General features: G+C 51.3%; 1 protein-coding gene across 1 annotated transcript; it reads left to right on the top strand.

Annotated features, from left to right (window-relative positions):
• Positions 1 to 912: 912 nt before the first annotated feature.
• Positions 913 to 21,711, top strand: Tie1 (tyrosine kinase with immunoglobulin like and EGF like domains 1). The gene is made up of 23 exons (XM_008845344.3): positions 913 to 1,146; positions 3,962 to 4,279; positions 4,361 to 4,471; positions 5,720 to 5,875; positions 6,037 to 6,168; positions 6,321 to 6,461; positions 6,611 to 6,739; positions 8,320 to 8,465; positions 8,717 to 8,861; positions 10,959 to 11,117; positions 11,255 to 11,392; positions 11,590 to 11,880; positions 12,386 to 12,676; positions 12,988 to 13,178; positions 15,339 to 15,549; positions 15,712 to 15,822; positions 16,036 to 16,226; positions 17,515 to 17,628; positions 17,739 to 17,809; positions 19,359 to 19,399; positions 19,480 to 19,576; positions 19,662 to 19,761; positions 21,275 to 21,711. Exons 1-23 carry the CDS (start codon positions 1,089 to 1,091, stop codon positions 21,344 to 21,346), a joined length of 3,414 nt encoding a protein of 1,137 aa, XP_008843566.1. The 5' UTR covers positions 913 to 1,088; the 3' UTR covers positions 21,347 to 21,711.
• Positions 21,712 to 22,038: the final 327 nt, after the last annotated feature.

The raw sequence follows: 22,038 nt of genomic DNA on the forward strand, positions 1-22,038 counted from the left end.
ACATGCAGCATGGCACATGCGCATACACACACACATACACAAATAAAATAAAATGAATTAATTTTAAAAGAAAAGAGTGAATGTATCTAAGTCCAGTATGTTGGCTCATGCCTGTAATCCCAGCACTCAGGAGACCAAAAGAGGAAGATCATGAGATTGAGGCCACCCTGGGATATACGGTGAGTTCCATGCTAACTTAAACTGCATAACAAGGCTCTGTCTTAAGCAAAAAAAAAAAAAAAAAGTAGCTGTATCTTCTGCTCCCCCACTGCCTAGGGAAGCTCAGGAGCTCAAGTGGGAGTGGCGTATGCTACAATCCATTGCCTGTGTGCTCCCTGGGTGCTTCATGTGTCCTTGTGGAGCAACCAGCACTGAGGAACCAATGACCATGCCAGAAGTTTAAGTCTTAGCCTTGTCACAGCCTCAGGGTGCCCTGAGCCCTGCAGGCCCCCTGTTTTCCCATCTGTAAAATGAGAAAGGCACGCAAGATCAACTGGAAAGTTCTTCATGGTCCTGAGCCCTCTGTTCTTTTGAGTGTATACATGCTTGTGTTCCTGTGAACTGCTCTCCAGGATCCCGGGTAACTGTGTCCTGGAGCACATGCGTAAGGGGTCATGTGGGCCACATTGTGTGTGTATGTGTTGGGAGGAGGGGAGACCCCAGAACAATGCCCTGCCTCCAGACCTCCTCAATAGGCGGAAGCCACTGGCTTCCTCCCTTTCCTGCCTTCTGTGCTCCAGCAAGGCAGGACTGAAGGGAGAGGGGATGGGAGAAGTCAGTCCAACCATCCCAGGTCTGTCCTTGTCATAACCCTGCCCCCCTCACCTCAAGTGGTGCACTTCCAGGACCTTCCAGGGTGCACCTATCCGCAAGCCTTGTGGGGGCTGGACTTGGGAGGGCTACAGGCTGGGAAGCAGGACAAGCCTTTCCCAATCCCTCTCTCCTGCCACCCCTCCCACCCAACCATCTCATTTCCTCTTCCTCCCCAGCACTGAGGCGCACTGAGCCACACAGGCTGAGCACTCAGACCCATAACAACTGACTCTAGGCCCAGCTGGCCCTGGCTGGCCTGGGTCAGCCTCTGGAGTATGGTCTGGCCGGGGCCCCCTTTCCTGCTCCCTGTGCTCTTCTTGGCTTCTCATATTGGTAAGTCTTCCCTAAGTCCCCCACCCGATTTCCGAGCCTCAAGTTTCCAATTTTCCCCCCAAGAAACCGTCATATCCTAGATAGATAACAGAATGGTAGTCCCATGGGCTGGGGGAGGGGAATAGAGAGTTGTTGTTTAATGGGTATGGAGTTCCAGTTTGACTACATGAAAGGAGTTATGGAGCTGGGTGTGGTGGTACACTCCTGTAATCCTATCACTTGGGAGGCCTACCTACACTACGTGATGAACTCCACGCTAGCCACATAGCTACAAAGCTGTGTCAAAAACAAACAAAAAGAGTGTGGAAATGGACGGATTCGATGTTTGTACAATATTATGAATGCATTTAATAACACTAAATTGAATGGTTACAAATAGTTATAATGGTAAATTCTAGGTTGTATATATTTTAACATAAAAAAATTGAGGAGAAAAAAGTAGAAATTGTCATCATCACCATGATTTTGATCCATTTAAAAAAAGGTCAGGGCGGGGAAAACTCAGGCAGGTGCTTGAAATCACTACAGTCCAGGTCTGGGGGTGGGAGGGGACAGCCATTGACTTGGACGCCCGGAGTCACTGTGTTGGGCTTTTTCAATTACTCAGGGACAAACATTTATTTAGTACCAACAATATTCCATTAGCCGAGGGGCTGGCCACTACAAAGTGAAGAGTCAGCCATGCTGACCTTCCCTGGTTGTTGTTTACAGAGGGCTTGGAGAGGTTTCTGAACAAGAGGCAGCAAATTTTTTCAATCTGATCAGAGGACTAGAAGTCAAAAGCTGCCTTTGAGTGGTTCATGGTCTAGTGGGGAGCACAGGCCAGGAGATGGGGGCTAACCAAAGACAGAAATGTGGAGCTCCAGAGGAGCACTGAGGAGGGAGGGCCAGCTTACTCTTCCTCCAGGAATGGACAGAAAAACAGTCAAAAAAGGTTTCAGTAAGAAGAGTAGCAATCATTGCAAATCTCAGAGGCATGGAAGTGCATGCCAGAGGTTTCTGGAGGGAAAGCAGAGTGTGGGAGGGGCAGAGTGTGAGCAGCAAGGGGCTCAGGAGCATACTCATTATCCTGAGGGAAATGAGGAGTCATGGGAGGTGAGAGTCACAGAGTAGTTTTGATTTTGGTTGCATCACTTTGGAGAATGAGTTGTGCCTTCTGGGACGGTCTAAGTGAGTAAGGTTGGACAAAGGTCACGTGGAAGATGTAGATGGTTGGAAGATGTAGATGTTTAGGAAACAGTTTGTGACTAATTGGGGCAGCCAACATGAAGCTAAATGGTGTGGAAATTATACTAGGACAGTCTGGCTCTGCTATCTACTAACCGTATGACCTTGGGTAAGTTACTAAATCTGAGCCTTTGTTCCCTGGCTATAAAATTGAGATAGTAACACCCACCTCCTAGGAGAGTTAGAATGAGAAAGTTAAGAGACATCAGTAAAGTGCCCGATGCATAATTGGCATCCAATAAACATTCATTATTATGACACCAGGGAATAGGAGATGACTCTGCAGTCTCAGGTGATGGGTGTTGTCCTCTGAGTCAGGGAACATGGGAGAGGAACAGGTTTAGGAAGCGCTGGTAGAAATTCATTTGGAGTTTAAAGGCCACACCAGAGTTACTGACTCAGAAATGACAGTTAAAGCCAAATAAGATGATGAGCTTGCTCAAGGGACCCTTTAGGATGATTATTTCTGCCTCTTTTGTATATGCAAAGAATATCAACTTTACTAGAGGCCACAAGGATGCCATGGAGAAAGGGCACTTGGTACCTGTGAGGCAGACAGTAAATGCCAGCTTCAATTACTTATTGAAGGCTTTCAAAGAATATTAACTGTTAAGCTAAGTAGCATTTAAATTAATTAATTACTTAATAGTTAGCAGGCAGGAAAGGAGGGGCCTTGGAAGGTGTGGGGGTCATAGAACTAAAGCAGGCTAGCCAGGCTCTCCCCTGTCTAGACTGAGCTCAGGACCTACTTGGTTTCACTGGCTTTTGGCTACAGATTTTATGTTCCAGTTACAGTAAACTGTGATGCTCCCCCTCCTCACACCATGGCATTACCCAAGTTGTTCCCATTTAGTACGGCCTCTGACCCTCCCCCCTGACCTCTATCCTCCTGGTCCTCCTCACCCATGGCATCCTGCCTAAGCTTTAAAAGCCTGTGTCCCTCTGAAGAAGTACCTCCCCACCCCATGTCACTTCCCCTATGCTGGGTTGGGTGACCCTCTCTGTTCCCTCTCCCACCTACATCTAGTCCATGTCTAGCCCGCCACCTTTCCAGGGCACTAAGCTCTTTAGAGAGCAAAGACTTAGCCCCACCTGTGTCTGCAGCCTTCCGGACCCTTGGCCTGCCCTGTGTCTCTGAGCCAGGTTTGGCTAGCAGCGCCCTCTCAGCTCGTCTTCAATCCCAGCCAGTCAATTTTTCTCAATTGCTAAAGCAACAAGGACACTCTGGACACTCCAGTCTCCCTGACTCTTCTAGCCTACCTCTCCATGGTGGGCCAGGGACAAGTGGCCTAGGGATATAGCCTTGGTGGCAGTTTCAGAGAGGAGCCAGGTGCATAGCTCCTTCCCAGTAAAGGGAAACATCTGGCCAGAGCAAGAGAAGGACGTGTGGTTTTGTTTGTGTTTTAGGATGAAGAGACTTGAGGGCAAAGGGCAAACCTGTGTGGAAGGGGAAAGAATGGGGTGGTAATACTTCATAACTTGAAGTGTCTTCAGAGGGCATGGTGGAACAGTAACACCAGAGGACTGGGGTGCAGGGGTGGCTTCTGGTGGCTGGGGCTACCAAAGAGTCACAGATGTCCGGTCCCAGGTGCGGCGGTGGACCTGACGCTTCTGGCCAACCTCCGCCTCACCGACCCCCAGCGTTTCTTCCTGACCTGCGTGTCGGGGGAGGCCGGGGTGGGAAGAGGCTCAGATGCCTGGGGACCGCCCCTGCTGCTGGAGAAGGACGACCGCATCGTGCGCACCTTGCCGCCGGGGCAGCCCCTGCACCTGGCACGCAACGGCTCGCACCAGGTCACGCTGCGCGGCTTCTCCAAGCCCTCGGATCTGGTGGGCGTTTTCTCCTGCGTGGGCGGCGCGGGCACACGGCGTACTCGGGTGCTCTATGTACACAACAGCCCTGGGGGTGAGTCTAGCCTGTGAGGAGGCAGGGTGGCAGGGACGGCCGCTGCCCTGGATCACTACTGATCTCACCCTCCACCCACAGCCCACCTGCTTCCAGACAAGGTCACACACACGGTGAATAAAGGTGACACAGCTGTGCTTTCTGCACGTGTGCACAAGGAGAAGCAGACGGATGTGATCTGGAAGAACAACGGTGAGAGGGGCATTTGGTTGGACAGGTAGAGCCATGTTCTAACACCCCACCCAGCACCCCGCCCAGTTGCCCTCAGTAGCCTCAGCCCATCACCCTGATGTACCTGACATCCTCCTGACCAACCTCCAGGGTCTTTCCTGGTCTTGGTGAGGTTCATGGGATGTGCCCAAATCCATCACATCTCTAACTCCTGGGGCACTCTCCTGTATTCAGACACCCATGGGCTTATGGCTCTCCCCAAAACTTACCAAGCTCAGATCCTTGTTGAAAAAGTAGATGCTTGTTGAAGTTCACACAGACCTGGATCGCAGCCTGGTGCCTGCTCACCACCCTGACGGTATCCACTTTATGAAAAGACTCTTTTTTTCTATTAGGCCCCAGAATGCCTGCCTCAGGCCCACAATCTATTAGCTGACTTGCATTCTTGGCTCCTGAGGGAGAACCTTTCTCTTGGCTCAGGGCTTTTTCTGAGCTCCAGGGGCCCTGAACTGACAGGAGATTTGGTAGTAGGAGGGAGACTTGTATCTCTAGAGACTCTTTAGAGTGCTGAGGAGAGATCAGGAGGAGTCCAGGCAGGGCTCGAAGAGTTGACTTGGGTCCTGTATGTGCCCAACAGCCCTGGGGGTGAGTCTAGCCTGTGAGGGAGTGGAGGTCCTGGAGGATGAGGCTTGAGAGAGCCCAGAAAGACAAAAGAGCCAGAGAAAGGGCATTCCAGGAGGCGGGACTGACCGGAGCAAAGGCTGAAATGCCAGTTGTTTTAGAAAGTAAACAAACAGTAAGGAATTTAGGAATGTTCGGAGGTATGGGGCAGGAGGGCCTAGCTGGGACCAAATTGCTGAAAACAACTGCTGCACGGTTAGGTTTTGTCCCAAGGCGGTATAGAGCTCTGAGAGTCTAAGACGTGGGTGTGTATAGAAGAATCCCACTAGTTGCTCAATGAAGCATGGGTGTATAGGGCCAGGATGGAGGCAGAGAGTTCCTGTAAGAGGCTATGGGGCAGAGCCAGAATGGTAGCAGCAGGCATGAGAAGTGCACTGAAGTGGAACGAAGAGGATGGACTCAGTGACTCACAGGACCTGAAGAAAAGAAGGCTCTCCAACTTCCTGGCTTAGCTACTAGCATCTCATGGGTACCTGTCCCCAGGTCTGATCACTGAGCATGATAAACATTGGTGTGACATAGGCAGAGAGGGAGGTAACACCAACCTTCATATGATACTGAAACCCCAGACCTGATTGTGTCCCCCAGGATCCTACTTCCATACCCTGGACTGGCAAGAGGCCCGGGATGGGCGGTTCCAACTGCAGCTCCCAAATGTACAGCCACCATCAAGCGGCATCTACAGTGCCACCTACCTAGAAGCCAGTCCCCTGGGCAGCGCCTTCTTTCGGCTCATCGTGCGGGGTCAGGAACAGAGGGTAGAGGTCATGGGTGGTATGGGAGGCTGTAAGCCCTATGTCTATTTCCTTTGGGTCTCAGGATCCCTGAGATCCCCAGAGCTACTCCAGTCCTCAGCAGCTCTGGGCAAGTGGGGGAAGTCAGCTGCTGAAAGCACTTTCCCACAGGCTGTGGGGCTGGACGCTGGGGACCAGAGTGTAGCAAGGATTGCCCAGGCTGCCTGCATGGAGGTGTCTGCCATGACCACGATGGCGAGTGCGTGTGCCCCCCAGGATTCACCGGTACCCGCTGTGAGCAAGGTAAGGAGAGCTGGGACACAGGCAGGAGAGGATGCCTGACTGGGGAGAAGATCCTGGAACTGTGGGTATGGCGCTTGGAGTGTGAGGCTGACTGCTAAGTCCTGAACCATGGTACACAGTAGAGTCCATATACCCCCACACCTTCTTTTCAGCCTGCAGAGAGGGCCGTTTTGGGCAGAGTTGCCAGGAACAGTGTCCAGGCATGGCAGGCTGTCGGGGTCTCACCTTCTGCCTCCCAGATCCCTATGGCTGTTCCTGCGGATCTGGCTGGAGGGGAAGCCAGTGCCAAGAAGGTATGGACTTAGCTGCCCTCTATGGATGCAGTGTTGGCCAGACCCTTCACTCAGACCCCATCTCCTTTACACAAGCCTATGTACACTATACATCTAGGCCCTCCCGGCACCCAGTCCATCCTTTGTAACCATACCTCCTCTATTCACAGCCTGTGCCCCTGGTCATTTTGGGGCTGATTGTCGCCTCCAGTGCCAGTGTCAGAATGGTGGCACTTGTGACCGGTTCAGCGGCTGTGTCTGCCCCTCTGGATGGCATGGAGTGCACTGTGAGAAGTCTGGTATGTGCCCCTGGGTCTCTGAGACCCCTCAAGACATGTCAGTTTCCATCAGACACATCTCTCTGTTCCTCCTTCCCCTGGTGATGCCCCAAGTCTTGCCCTTGAGGAGTTTGTAGAGGTGGTAGTTATGACCAAGCAGTCACAAATACTATGAAGGGTGGGATATGGTGGCGCACGCGGTGGCGCACGCCTTTAATCCCAGCACTCTGGAGGCAGAGGCAGGTAGATCTCTGTGAGTTCAAGGCCACCCTATTGTACATAGTGAGTTCCAGGCCAGCTGGGGCTACAGGGAGACCCTGTCTCAAAAAGAAAAACACGGTGAAGAGTAGCAGCCCAGGGTGCAGAGGCTCTCCAGAAGACCCTGACCCATGTGAGAGTCAGGGAAGGCTTCTGAGAGGAGGTGAGATCTGAAATTGGATGTGGAAAACAAAAGAGAGACAATTGGGAAAGAGAAATGATTAGGAAAAGCCCAGGGATTGAGACTTGGCTTGTGTGTGAGCCAGGATAGTGAAGCAGGAGACTAGGGGAGTGGCCAGAAAAGAGCAAGTCAGGGGGCCTTTGAATACAGGTAGTTAATGTGACAGAGGCAAATGGGAATTGTTGAAGAGATAGCCATACTCGGGTTGGGGAAAGGAGCTCTCATTCTGGGTGGAGTACAGAAGCCAGGAACCAAAAATGAATGAGTTGCCAGGTAAGGTAGTTCATACCTGTAATCTCGGCACTCAGGAGGCTAAGGCAAGAGAATTACCTGGAGTTCAAGGCCAGCCTGAGTTACTATGTGAGACCTTGTCTCAAAAATAAATAAATAGGGGCTGGAGAGATGGCTCAGCGGTTAAGAACACTGGTTGTTCTTGCAAAAGACCCAGGTTCGAATCCCAGAACCCATATGACAGCTAACAACTGTCTTTAACTCCAGTTCCAGGGGATCTGACAGCCTCTTCTGACCTCCGAGGGCATTCCACGACACGGGTGCACTTACCTACATTCAAGCAATACAAGCATACACATAAAAAAAATATTAGCGCAGGAAATAAAGGTTTGTGTATCATAGCTGAAGAGCCTGAGAGAGTCTTTTTTCCTTGGGCTGCTGAATACACTGTGCTATGTGCTTCTGTTTTGACTGCAACCCATCATGTGGTCAAGTACAGAATTTCCAAAGTATGGCATCATGTTCACACTTAAAATAATTTCAGATTTAGGGACATTTCAGATTTGGGATTTTCAGATTAGGGATCCTAAACCTGTAATCTTTTTTCTGTACTAAATAAAATTTAAAAAATAAATAAATAAAATGAAGCCTGAACTATTTTGGCTGAGGGGATGGTGAAAGATCTGCCTGTGGGTCTTACGGGATCCTAGGAAGTATATTGGGAGTAATGGGGAAGGTGAACCCTGCAGCTGACCAGATGTGAGGCACCGGGATCTGGAGGAGCCATGCGGAACCTTGCTGGTTTCAGCCTTGGGGAGCAGGACAGATGGTGGGCACTGAGATGCAGAGTATGGGGTTGGGGGGTGGGGTACTTTGGTGGTCATGTGACTGCCTCAGGAAAGTTCAAGATGAGCATCCTCTCTTTCCGCAGACCGGATCCCACAGATCCTCAACATGGTCTCAGAGCTGGAGTTCAATTTAGGGACGATGCCCCGGATCAACTGTGCAGCTGCAGGGAACCCCTTTCCAGTACGGGGCAGCATGGAGCTCCGAAAACCAGATGGCACCATGCTCCTGGTCAGCCTCAATCACCCCAACCTACTGCTTCCTCCCTCATCTCACCAGCTTCACAGCTTCTTGGGCCCTGTTTCCCTCAAAACTTGCTATTGGCTCTGCCCACTGGCTTGGCCGTGACTCAAATGGGGTAGGCTTACTGGTGAGAGGATGCCACTAGCCCTTCCCATTCTACCAACAGCCTGTACTGACTCATGTATCTACTTCATGGAGTGTCCACTCTGTCGACTGTCCCCTTCTCTTATTTCTCTTAGTCTACTAAGGCCATCGTGGAGCCAGACAGGACCACAGCTGAGTTTGAGGTACCCCATTTGACTCATGGGGACAACGGGTTCTGGGAATGCCGTGTATCCACATCTGGTGGCCAAGACAGCCGACGCTTCAAGGTCAATGTCAAAGGTTAGTGATGTCCTTGGACTGTGGAAGATGGATCGTGAGCAGAGTAGGCACTACCTGATGCTACTCAGGTTGGAGAGCCTAGCAGGAAGGATAGGGGTCTTGAAGGGTATAGACCAGCACCAGACAAAGAAGACAGCTGGTAAACAACCAGGAGTCTAGAGTCTTCATTGTTAATGCTGGTGCACAATGTAGTCCCAACTAGAAAGAATGGCCCATAGCCCAGAAACTTGGGACACCCTCTAGCCTCACCCTGTCTCTTGCCTATTCATGTGCCCCTCCCCAGTGCACCCACTATTTCTTTAGCTCTACCTCTGAGATGCTGCTCCCTGTTTCTGAGACACAGGAGAATGCAGGGACTGTGGAAATCAAGGGTGACCGACTTGGTTTCCCAGAGAGGGTATAGAAGGCTCCTGGGTGAATAGGAAGGGAACTACCAAGGCTCAAGGTCACTCTGAGAAGACAGCAGAGCACCCCTCCCTGGGCTAGGTACTCTCCCAGCACCATAAGCCTGGGCTACCCACCACCCCAGGCCCCACCTTCCTCTTCACCTCCGATGTCTCTTCCCTTCCTCCTCTCCCTCTCCCCACCCCTCTTGCTTTCCCTCTCTCGCTTCCTCCCTTTTTCCCTTCCTCTCTCTCCTCTTTTCCACTGCCACATTCTGCTTCCCAATTATCCCCGATCCATGAAGGCCCACATTCTCTTCTTCCATCCCAGACTTTGGACTCAGATCTCCATTCGACCTCGATTGACACCCACTCTCTGCAATTCTGTCACCTTAAGCAAGTTACCTAACCTCTCTGGGTTTTTCTCTGTGTGAAACAAGGACATTAGTGCTTGTGGTATAGGGAAGACTAAAGTAGATAATGCATTTAAGCAGTAAGCATAGTGCCTGGCATAGTGGATGTTCAATGCAGTAGACAATTCGTTTGTTACTTTGTTTTGTTGGTTGGTTGGCTTTTTTTAAGACAGAGTTTCCCAGTTGTTTTTGTTGTTTAGTTTGGTTCTTTTGACAATTGTTATTTAAAATGACGACATTCTCTGGCAGCAACACATGTGTTCTGCAATCAGGACCCCTCTCCTGAGGCCAGACCTGTTTGGTGGACCTCCATGAGGTAGGGCATCATCTATGGAGGCCCAATCCTGAAGTCAGTATGGAAGTTAACTAGATGTGATTCCGGGACCCATTTTATACCAGCCACCTCCTAGACATCTTGTCCTCTTCGTCAGCCACAGGCATTGGGATCCTTAGGATCCAAACTGAATCCTTACTAACTGCCCCAGATCTGCACCTGCTCCTGCTGTGCTGTTGCTGCTTAGTGCTCTACCAGCTTACCACCCATCTCCTCCACACTCCTTGGCCTGCCTATCTACCTCCCTCCCTCTCTCCCTTTCTTTTAACCTTCTGAGAAAGTCAGCCTGGTCACATTTGGAAGGGGCTCAGGAACCTATTGAGGCATTAATGTGATAATATAGAGAGAAAAACTGAGGCCTGAAGAACGGTGGCGGTGGAGGAAGCTGGACAGGAACACAAACACTGTTCTGGGGTAGAACTGTTTGATTTGAGGCAGCTGATCAATGAGGTGGCCAGTTCTAATTCTCCTGGCTGTGTGTCCTTACACAAGGTATTCAGTGCCTCTGAGCCTGTTTCTTCATTCATGAATTGGAAGCCATGCATAAGAAGCATCAGGGTGGAACAGGTGTTTCATCACTGGCACCTTTGTCTGAAAATAGAATGTTAACTGAGCAGTGAATGATGAGGGCTGAGAACACATGCCCTGTTTTGCCTTCCAGTCCCTGTCTACTCCACATCTCATGGACACTCTGTATGGCCATGTCACATTGTCATCTGACATCTTTTGAGATACCTATGTCTTTTTGGCTGAGTCCCTGGGGCCCAAGCTATCCAGGGATCAGAACTCTGTCTTCCCTGGGCCCTGGCCACCCTAGTCATCTGTTGAACTTGGTCTCTTCCCACACATCCAGATGGCCTCCAGATCCAAACTAAGATCTGGAGGTGTTCACTGCTCAAGCCCAGTGTGACCCTCTTCCTGAGGATAGGTGGGTCCTGGGCCCTGACTCACCCCACTTTCCTGGCAGTGCCCCCAGTACCTGAATCTGCTCCTCGGCTCCTGGCCAAGCAGAGCCGCCAGCTTGTGGTCTCCCCACTGGTCTCCTTCTCTGGGGATGGACCCATCTCCTCTGTCCGCCTGCACTACCGGCCCCAGGATAGCACAATTGCCTGGTCTGCTATTGTGGGTGAGTAGGGACAGAGCTGGGGGATGAGGTGCGAACAGAGAGGGGACGATACAAAGAGAAGAGTGGGCTGAAGGGAGAATGGTGGCTTTAGAAAGTGGTTGTGACTAAATGATGTGTGCAACACATCTCACCCCCAGTGGACCCCAGTGAGAATGTGACACTGATGAACTTGAGGCCAAAGACAGGATATAGTGTCCGTGTGCAGCTGAGTCGGCCAGGGGAAGGTGGAGAAGGGACCTGGGGGCCTCCTGCCCTCATGACCACCGACTGTCCTGGTGAGAAGCCAAGAGTCATCCTTTCCTCTACCCTCATGGGTCACTGCCATGCCCACACAAAGTATGCCTTGTCCACCCCAGAGAGCCCTGCCTTTGCCACTGGAGGTTGTCCCAACCCTGCCCATGGGGGGGATCATTGCCCCATCCAGTCACAGGGACCCATTTGGCCAGTTCTGACCCCTGACCTCTGGCCACAGAACCCTTGTTGCAGCCATGGATAGAGGGCTGGCATGCAGAGGGCCCTGACAGGCTGCGAGTGAGCTGGTCCTTACCCTCGGTACCACTGTTGGGCGATGGTTTCCTGCTGCGCTTATGGGATGGGGCACGGGGGCAGGAGCGGCGGGAGAATGTCTCGTCCCCCCAGGCCCGCACTGCCCTCCTGACTGGACTCACACCTGGCACCCACTACCAGCTGGATGTGCGGCTGTACCACTGCACTCTCCTGGGCCCTGCTTCGCCCCCTGCACACGTGCTTCTGCCCAATAGCGGTAGGCTCAGGGTGAGGGTGACAGACTGGCAATGAGGGGAGGACAGGGGACATAAGAAACACATACGGTCCAAGAAACTCGGGAGGTTACAGGAGACTGGATGGACAAAAAGCCCAGGACACATCTCAGGCTCAGGGAGGATGTGGAACATGGGGAAAACAGAAGACATCAGGATGTAGGTCACCAGGAGTACATGGGATGGAAATGCATGAGGAGATTATGGGTCAGGTGGAGAACAGGGTCACGAGGGGCTTGGGGAACACAAACTATAGGGGACAAGGGGAGGACTTGGGATAAAGGTAGAGCAAGGGATGAAGCATCTTGGAGGCATAGGTGGCCTAGGGATGGAGAGAAATCCAGCCCAAGCCAGGGAACAGGAGGAGGCTGCAGGTGGCTCCCGTGCTGGGGTCCACAGAGCAGAGGGCATTTAGAGTGAATGTGTCTGGTCCCACAGCTACATAACCTGATCCAGTCGATCCCTTCCTCCCTTCTCTCATCTTCCCAGGGCCTCCAGCCCCTCGGCACCTCCATGCCCAGGCCCTCTCGGACTCTGAGGTCCAGTTGACATGGCAGCGACCTGAAGCTCCATCCGGACCTATATCCAAGTACATTGTGGAGATTCAGGTGGCCGGGGGCTCAGGAGACCCACTGTGGATGGATGTGGATAGGCCAGAGGAGACAAGCACCATCATTCAAGGCCTCAATGCCAGCACTCGCTACCTCTTCCGTGTGCGGGCCAGTGTGCAGGGTCTTGGCGACTGGAGCAACATCGTAGAAGAGACCACACTAGGCAATGGTGAGAGAGTGGGGCCTAGGAGATGGGACTTTGCATGTGTTCCTTCCACCTTACCCCCAACGTTGGAGCTAGGGCATCCCAGACCCTCTCAACAAGTAACACAAGCTTTGACTTTTCCCATGTCAAAATTGTAGTGGTACAGGGATCATGTTGCTCTCCCCTTCCCCCTCCCCCCGCCCTGTGAACCCTGAATCCTAGTCACCTGTGATCCTAGTACCAGGATCTCCAACCTTTTCCTCTGTGAGCCCCCATGGTGGCCTGTGGGATCCATGACCCAGTAGTCTCCACAATCTGCCCCTTATTGTGTCCAGGGCTGCAGAGCGAGGGCCCTGTCCAAGAGAGCCGGGCAGCTGAAGAGGGCTTGGATCAGCAGCTGGTCCTAGCTGTGGTGGGCTCTGTTTCTGCCACCTGCCTCACCATCCTGGCTGCCCTCTTAGCCCTGGTATGCATCCGCAGAAGCTGCTTGCACCGGAGACGCACCTTCACCTACCAATCAGGATCGGTCAGTGCCTCATACCCACTGGGTACACCAGACGGTCTACTGTGTGTTTCTGCCCACATCCATATGTACATGTGTTCATGCTACAAGCATGAGATTACATTCACCAATACTCATGAGCCCATTTATATTAATGGTGAAATAATTAGCATTCCCAGGTAGAAAGAACTCAGTTTTGTCTGTATTTTATCAAGTCCCATTCCATGCTTGGACATGGGCAATTTGGGATTGTCCTCCCCGCTCTTCACCTCCCCGCTGGGTAACTAGGGCCCATGCTGGCCTCTGTCCTTGCAGGCTTTCCCCAGCATGGGAGCCAGCCTCTGTCTGTGCACATCTGTGGTTGATGTCCTCAGGCTTACTGTGGTCTTCCTGCTTGCTGGCAGGCTACTCAGGCTGTGAACTCTCATCCCAGCCTCTATTCTTGCAAGTCCCAGGACCTCCTCTGGGAAACTCTGTTTTCTTGTGCTTGCCTATACCCTGTGAAGGGCAGTAACACTGGCCACATTTTTCCGATAGTTGGTTTTGACCCTCTAGAAGTCTGTCAGGCCTGCAGCCTCACTTGCACTCCCTGAGAAGAGGCACACGCCCACTCTTCTAGACTCACCCTCAAACCTCCCTAGGCTTTGGTCCTCTTAGAGCCCATATACATATGTGCGAAGGGAAAGGATACTGGCACCTCTTCAGAAACTCAGACTGACCTTGTCACATCCACCCATCCCATTGGTCCTCTGTCTGAGAACTTCCATTGTTGTCACTTAGAATTAGAACTCTGGCCTTGGCCCTTCAGGCCTGGGCTCTTGATATTTAGAACTAAGCTTTGGCATTTAAAAAATTTTTTTAAAAAAAGAAAGGAAGAAAAAACACTCTTCTTCTTCAAGGGCTAGCCCTTGTGATACAAAGCCCAGTGTTCAAGGCTGGTGTCTGCTGTACTTTAAAAATCCCATCCAGAGTCCAGAGATTCAATTGACTTCTTTGTCTGAGCTGTGTTGTCCCTGCCTCTGAGGTCAGTGCACACAGAGCCATCGCTGCTGTGGGAGGCAGGGGGAGGGTAACAGGGCCAGATACTGAGGCAGGGAAGTGAGGAAGTTGCCTCTACTATACACATGATTTTATACACACACACACACACTCCATGTGTCTGCATATAGCTATGCATGCTCATGTGTGTGCCATGCACCAGTGCAGATGTGCACTGCATGTATCCCTGCTACATGTGTCCCCGTGCCTACACACCTCCAAGTCCTCATGTGAATGTGTACCTCTGTGTGGATGCACCTGCATGTGACACAGCCAGCCACAGAATGCATGCATGTGCACTCTAATGTATGCCTCGCTGCCATGCTTTGTGTGAATCCATGTGTCCCCGGCACTTAGCCATCAGTTCACTTAGGGAGCCCACTGCAGGGTTCATGTGGATCTTGCCTCTAGGTCTCGTGTTGCAGATATCTTTGGTCCTGTTCATTTCCTCCCCTTTCTTTCCATCATCCCTGGCCAGATGGACCTCTGCTCAGTAGAAGGAACTGGACATTCCTCTCAGGATTTTGCTGTCTTTGAGTCCTGGCCTAGGGTTAGAACTATGGCTAGATACCAAGTAGGTGGGCAGGGATCATCTCTGCTTCTGTTACTGTGAAGAAGAAATTCCCTCATTGGCTCCTAGCAGTTTGGGGCTTAGGCTGTAATAAATACTCAATAAACTCACCCAAGTGGGGATTCTCTCCAGAGCATCCCTGGTGGCATAAATAAATAAGGCCTAATTGTGGGGTTGGCACAATAATTGGGAGCTCACTCCTGCCCATGACAGCTCATTCCAATTCTTTCCTGTTTAAAATGTTAGAATATTTTTCACCCATTGACCTATCCAACTTACCCACAAGCCTTGACTCTGCCTTGCAGTGAATCCCACACAGTAGACCACCAGGCTGCACCCTCTGCATTTGTCTTCTTAGACGTGTCTACCCATCAACTCACCTGTGGCTCTATCACTTGTCATTCTGTGCAGCATATGTCTCTGTAGGTGTGACCCAGGATAGCCACCTGAGTGTCCTCTAGCTCACTCTATCTACCTGTCTAATCACTGGCCCCTCTGTCTATATGCCTCTGTTCCTCCTTTTGCCCCCACATGCCTTGCGTGGACTGGCTGCCCATTTGACCCATCCTGTGAAGGGCGAGGAGACCATCCTGCAGTTCAGCTCAGGGACCTTGACACTGACCCGACGGCCAAAACCACAGCCAGAGCCCCTGAATTACCCTGTACTGGAGTGGGAGGACATCACCTTTGAGGACCTCATCGGAGAGGGGAACTTCGGCCAAGTCATCCGTGCCATGATCAAGAAGGATGGGCTCAAGATGAATGCAGCCATTAAGATGCTAAAAGGTCCCTGGTTGTGACCCTTGATCTCAGCCTGACCTTCTTCCTTTATCCCACAGACACTAGGCCCTGCCTGGCTTCTGCCAGCAACTGATCCCAGCCCTCACTAGCTCAAGCCCTTTCTCCAGAGGTATATATTGCAAAAATGACACTGAATTCTTTCCATAGAGTACGCGTCTGAAAATGACCATCGTGACTTTGCAGGAGAACTAGAAGTGCTGTGCAAATTGGGACACCACCCCAATATCATCAACCTCTTAGGGGCCTGTGAGAATCGAGGTGAGCCCCTAACTGATCACTTACCGCTTCCAGACCCTCATCGTCAGCCATCACCTCTACAACATCAGTGCCTGTGGGGAGCTCTAAGTCCTCTGCATGTAGAGTCCTTGACTCTCAGAATGCTGCAGTCGCCCTGTCTCTTTCCATTGGGTACCTGCTCATACCACACACGGCCAGTACCTAAACCACCACCTGTGTTTCCTCACCTCCCAGGTTATTTGTATATTGCTATCGAATATGCCCCCTATGGGAACCTGCTTGATTTCCTGCGAAAGAGCCGGGTCCTGGAGACTGACCCAGCATTTGCCAGAGAGCACGGAACGGCCTCCACCCTCAGTTCCCGGCAGCTGCTGCGTTTTGCCAGCGATGCTGCCAACGGCATGCAATACTTGAGTGAGAAGCAGGTGTGTGTGAGTGCAGTGGGCAACAGGAAGAGGGAAAGCCACCGGGCAGACCTCAGGTGGTCAAATCACCGAGTCTCTAATTGGGTGCGGAGTTGAGGGACAGTAAGAAGGAAAGACTAGACCCTGGTTCCTAACTCTGGCGACCAGCGACTTAAATGCAATGAGGAGCAAGAAGAGGACAAGGAGGCAGGTGGGGAGACGGTGTTGGGTTTGAAGTCTCTGAGGGACATCCTGCTGGAGGTGCTGAGTGGGCAGTTGTAGATGCCAACCCAATCCTCGAGAGACCAGGCCTGGAGACAGTGTGAGAGCTGCCACTTGAGCATCCCCTCCAGCAGGGAGGAGGTGGAGCTCTGCTGGAGAGAGTGCCTGGTAGAGCCCAGCCCAAGTCTTAATACCCTCATCTGAATGAGAAGAGGGAGGGAACGGCTGAGTGGGGACTCCAAGCTGAAGGAAGGCATTTTACATGCAGGAAATTTTTGAGTCTTTGAAAGAAAAGGTGCATCAGGGAGAAGCTGATAGAAATGTCTGAGGAGGGTGGAGGGCCAAGGGGAGGACCTGGAACTCAGGGAGAAGGTCACTTGAGGACATTCATCCATAAGGGAGGACAAGAGAGTGGGAGAAATGGGAGAGAGAGCATTGAAGAGGAAAAGATAAGGTTGTGCCTATAATCCCAGTGCTTAGGAGGCAGAGGCAGGAGGATCAAGAGTTCAAGGCCAGTCTGAGCTACATGATAAGTACCAGGCCAGCCAAAACTACATAGTGAGATCCATTTCCTCACCTGCTAGGTGAGAAAGACCTGATCTTCCTAAAACAAGGGACTCTAGATAGGCTGACTGGACCTCAGTGGATGGACTGGGGAACATCTGGGGACACTGACATGACACAGTAGGCCTTAACATGGATGACAGAATATATGGGTTCCAGTGGGGGGACTAAGGGAGGGTGCCGGTGGGGATGGGAGTCTAAAGATTGTTTGAGATATTCTGTATGAAATACACAAAAATTCAGTAAGCAAATTTTTTAAAAAGAGAGAAAGAGGGTAGAGAGAGAAAAAAGAAAGGGATAATTGTGCTTACCCTTGTCTGAGGCAGAGGGGCTCAGTCTGAACTTGGCTGTGGTCCAAGTCACGGGAAAAGTGGTTGGGAACCAACACTAGCTTTTTTCAGACAGGTGCCAGCTGGTGCATAATTGAGGCCTATGTGGGTGGGAAGAAGTAGGGGCTCCTACTGGCCCTGTGTCCCCATGCTCCTGGGCTCCCTCTCCTCCCTGACTTCTGATCTTCCTGCAGTTCATCCACAGGGACCTGGCTGCTCGGAATGTGCTGGTTGGAGAGAACCTGGCCTCCAAGATCGCAGACTTTGGCCTTTCTCGGGGCGAGGAGGTGTACGTGAAGAAGACGATGGCAAGTCTCATTCAGCTTTCCCTTCTTAGGGCCCATTCCCAGTCCTGTCCTTCAGAGCCTTCAAACAACCCCCTCCTCCACCCCTGGCCCTCTGACCCTTTCTCTCACAGGGCCGTCTCCCTGTGCGTTGGATGGCCATCGAGTCTCTCAACTACAGTGTCTACACCACCAAGAGTGATGTGTGAGTGTGGGGAGTGGGAAGAGGCTGCAGGGCTCGGCCCCTTCAAGGTCACTCAAGCATAACCAAGACACATCTCAGCCCATCTCTCAGGTCATCTAAGGCATGTCTTGGGCATAGCGAGATAGGATCCAGGTGTGCAGCAGCATGTCCTGAGAATGCTGTTAGAAGCTTCTGGCATCTTAGAGGGAAGTTGGGGGGCTACCTGGAAGGGTTTTTGTCTTGGAAAGCACTTCAGGGGTAGGACTGGGGTAGGAGAAGTTTAGGGCTTTCTTTGTGTAAGAGACCAAGGGCTTCCATGAATTCTAGGAAAGCTGTGGGCCACTAAAGTAGCTGGTGAGAACACTCAAGGAGCATGTCCACCTTCCTGTCTGAAGGGCAAGGTCATGGCCACCTGAGGCTCTTACTAGCACAGGACCCCTAAGACTCCTCTGTGCTACACACACACACACACACACACACACACACACACCATCTTAGCACACATTTTTTCTTCATCTCCAGGGATGTCGCCTCAGTCTGAACCTGACCTGCCACCTTTCAGCCCTGTCTCCTGAGCTGCTCTGCCTTGGCCCCTTTGGCCTGGCCTGCTCTTCTTATTGACTGCCCCTCTGACCACCACCTGCCCACTTCCCACTTCTGCTCCAAGACTCCCTAGAGTCCTCCCCTTACTCGAACTCCCTGGATTGCTTTAGGCCTGAAATGTACCTGAACAGAGCTTACAGTACAAGATGAGATTAAGAACAGGCAGGGTCTTTGAGACAGGATTTAAATACCTATGCTTAGTTATGTGACCTTGGCAAGATAGCTATCCTTTCAGGCCTCAGTGTCTTCATCTGTAAAATAGGGATAATAAAGCCTGAATCATAGGGATGCTATGAGAGTTAGATACTTGACATGTGTATTAAATAATTAGTGTTCTGGTCATAGTAAGTGCGTAATAAAAATGTCAATTAAACTATGTTAACTGAGCCAGCCCTGGTGGGTGCATGCCTTCAATTTCAGCACTCAGGAAGCAGAGACAGGTAAATCTCTGTGAGATTGAGGCCAGCGTGGTCTACATAGCAAGTTCCAGGTCAGCTGGGGCTACATAGGGAGACCCTCTCTCAAAAACAGACAAACAAACAAAAAAACACCACAAAAAGAAACCATTTTAACTATAGGGGCTGGGGAGACGGCTCAGTTGGTAAAGTGCCTGTTATGTAAGCATAAAGACCTGAGTTCCAATTCCCAACACCCACATTTTTAAATCAAAAAAGGTAGGACTGCAGCATTTACCTGTAATCCCAGCACTAGGGAGAGACAGGAGGATCCCCGGGGCTTGCTGGTCAGCTAGGGCAGCTGAATCAGCATACACTGAGTTCAGTGACAGACACTGTCTCCCAGCACCAACCTTTGGACTCCACATAGCCACACACACACACACACACACACACACACACACACACACAATGTTACTATGATTAGTTGAACCCAGGGTTCAGGGGCTCAGTAGCTAAGATTAAACTCTGTGTCCCCCACAAGATAATTAAATGTTTCCTTCTCTTTTCAGCTGGTCCTTTGGGGTCCTTCTCTGGGAGATAGTGAGCCTTGGTAAGCCCCACCCAGTTCTCCAGAGCATCTCACTTTACCCCTGGGGCCCTTCACTGAGGGAGCCTTGTCCCCCACTGCAGGAGGCACCCCCTATTGTGGCATGACCTGTGCTGAGCTCTACGAGAAGCTGCCTCAGGGCTATCGCATGGAGCAGCCTCGAAACTGTGACGATGAAGTGTGAGTCCCCCCTTGAGCCCTAGGACCTCAGCTCAACTTTGAGCCTGTGACCTGCACCTTGCAATACCCCCATTCCCATCTATAGGTACGAGCTGATGCGGCAGTGCTGGCGGGACCGTCCCTACGAGCGCCCCCCTTTTGCCCAGATCGCACTGCAGTTGGGCCGAATGCTAGAAGCCAGGAAGGTGAGGGGCTGAACAAGGTAGGGATGGGCACTCTTTAAGCTCACAGGAGTGCCATCTCATCGATACCAGATATGAGGCTTCCGGGTTCTCTGTCCTCACCATACTGCCGCCCAAACTCCCTCAATTGGAGCTGTCACCACAGCTGGATTGGGCCTAGGATGCAGCCCATGCAGGGTTAGATAGTAGGTCCATATATACTTTTCCAGGATTGTTGCTGCTCAGTCCCAATAGCAAGCTCCCCCCGCCCCGACCCCGCCAAGTTCCAGACTGGTTACCTGCCCTCTTCCACTGAGGCCATCAACCCATTCTGTCCTGGGACACCCCCCCTACTTCCTCACTTGGCCCAGAGTCACAGCAAATGCATGAATTGTCACCAAGAATGGATGAGTAATGACTGGGCATGGTGGCACATGTCTTTAATCTCAGCACTCAGGAGGTAGAGGCAAGCAAATCTCTGAGTTTCAGGCCAGTCTATTCTACACAGTGAGACCTTATCTCAAAAACAGAGATTGGAAAGATGGCTCAGCAGTTAAGAGCACTGACTGCTCTTGCAGAGGACCCAGGTTCAGTTCCAGTACCCACATGGCAGCTAACAACCATCTGTAACTCCAGGTCCAGGGGGATCCGACACCCTCTTCTGGCCTCTGTGGGCATTGCATGCGTGGATGCACTTACATACATGCAGGCAAAAGACTCCTACACATAATAAATAAATAAATAAATAAATAAATAAATAAATAAATAAATAAATAAATAAATAAATAAATAAATAAGCTGGGTGTGGTGGCACCCACCTTTAGTCCAAGCACAGGAGACAGAAGCAGGAAGATCTCTGTGAGTTCAAGGCCAGCCTGGTCTAAGGCTACAGGGAGACCCTGTCTCAAAAAGACAATAAATAAATAAATAAATAAACAAACAAACAAATAAACCTAACTGACAAACAGATAAGGGCTGGGGATGTGGCTCCTTGGTTGAGTGCTTGCCTAGCACATACAAAGGCTCTGGGTTTAAGCCCCAGCACCACATAAAGAGGACATGGTAACACATACCTGTAATCTTAGCACTCAGGAGGTGGAGGCAGGATTGGAAGTTCAAATTCAAGGTCATTTTTGTTCCATATTGAGTTAAATGACAACCTGAGTTAGAGACGCTGTCTCAAAAACAAACAAACAGGAAGAGAAGGAAAAGGGGAAGGGACGGAAGGGAGAAAACCTGATCAGATAACCATATAAATGAGTGAATCTTCAACATAACCTTCCGGAAGAACGAATGAGAGCAGCTACCGGATGGGTACATGAAAAAGCTGCCATCTAACAACTGTGCATAAGGCCTGGGACTCCCTCTGAGATCTGATACCCCCACTGCTCTGGGCTAGTAAAGCCCACTCTTGGCCATAGGGCCATTGTGAGTCTCCAACATAAATCAGCATCTGTTCAAAGGTCCCAAGTCAAAGAGCCTGAGGCCCTATGCATCCCCATCTCTGGCCTCCTGCTAAAACTTGCTTTGTCCCCAGGCCTACGTGAACATGTCGCTGTTTGAGAACTTCACCTACGCAGGCATCGACGCGACAGCCGAGGAGGCCTGAACTACCCTCCTGCTAGAATCTGGCTCTGCTAGTCAGAGCATACTCTTCACGCTGTGACTTCTGGCCCTTCTAACCTCCGACCCAAGCTGCCTGGAGAAATTCTTCTGACTTAAGGGAAACAAGAGGGGATCCAGTAAGCGTGGCTGAGGGGAGCAGGGTCCCCAATCTTGGCAGCTGCTCTCCTGGCTACCCTTTGCATCTCTCGAACTTAGCTCCCTCCCATATGTGCTCCCCATTCTGCTGCTCCCCACATCCAAACTCTTCTTCAGATCCTCCACCCAAGCCATCATGCATGCTGTTAACACCCCGTTTAGCTACCCCAACTTCCTGCTTGTACTCAGAAAAAATAAATACTCTGAGCAGCTCCCATGAGTGTGCCTACCTTTTATGGATGGCCGATCCAGGGTGTGGAGAGTTAATCCCAAAAGTGGAAACTGGACTTCTGAGAAGTCTCTGTCCCTGTGTGCACTGCCTAAGGCCCCGCCTTTTGGCAGGGGTAGGGGTATTCTGGAGGACCTATTGGTCACATACACCAGCAGCCCCCCACCTCCTCCCAATCATATTACAGTTTCCCCTGGTCCCCTCCCTGCTCCCAGCCTTCTCACCAGAAGGTCTCCTTATGTCTCTGGGTAGTCTCCAGCCTCAGATTCATTGCTCTGTCCAAACACAATCCATGCCAGGACTGGCTAGAG

Source organism: Nannospalax galili, unplaced genomic scaffold (genome assembly GCF_000622305.1).
Source record: "Nannospalax galili isolate Female #2095 unplaced genomic scaffold, S.galili_v1.0 scaffold1402, whole genome shotgun sequence".
Classification (NCBI taxonomy): Eukaryota; Metazoa; Chordata; class Mammalia; order Rodentia; family Spalacidae; genus Nannospalax; species Nannospalax galili.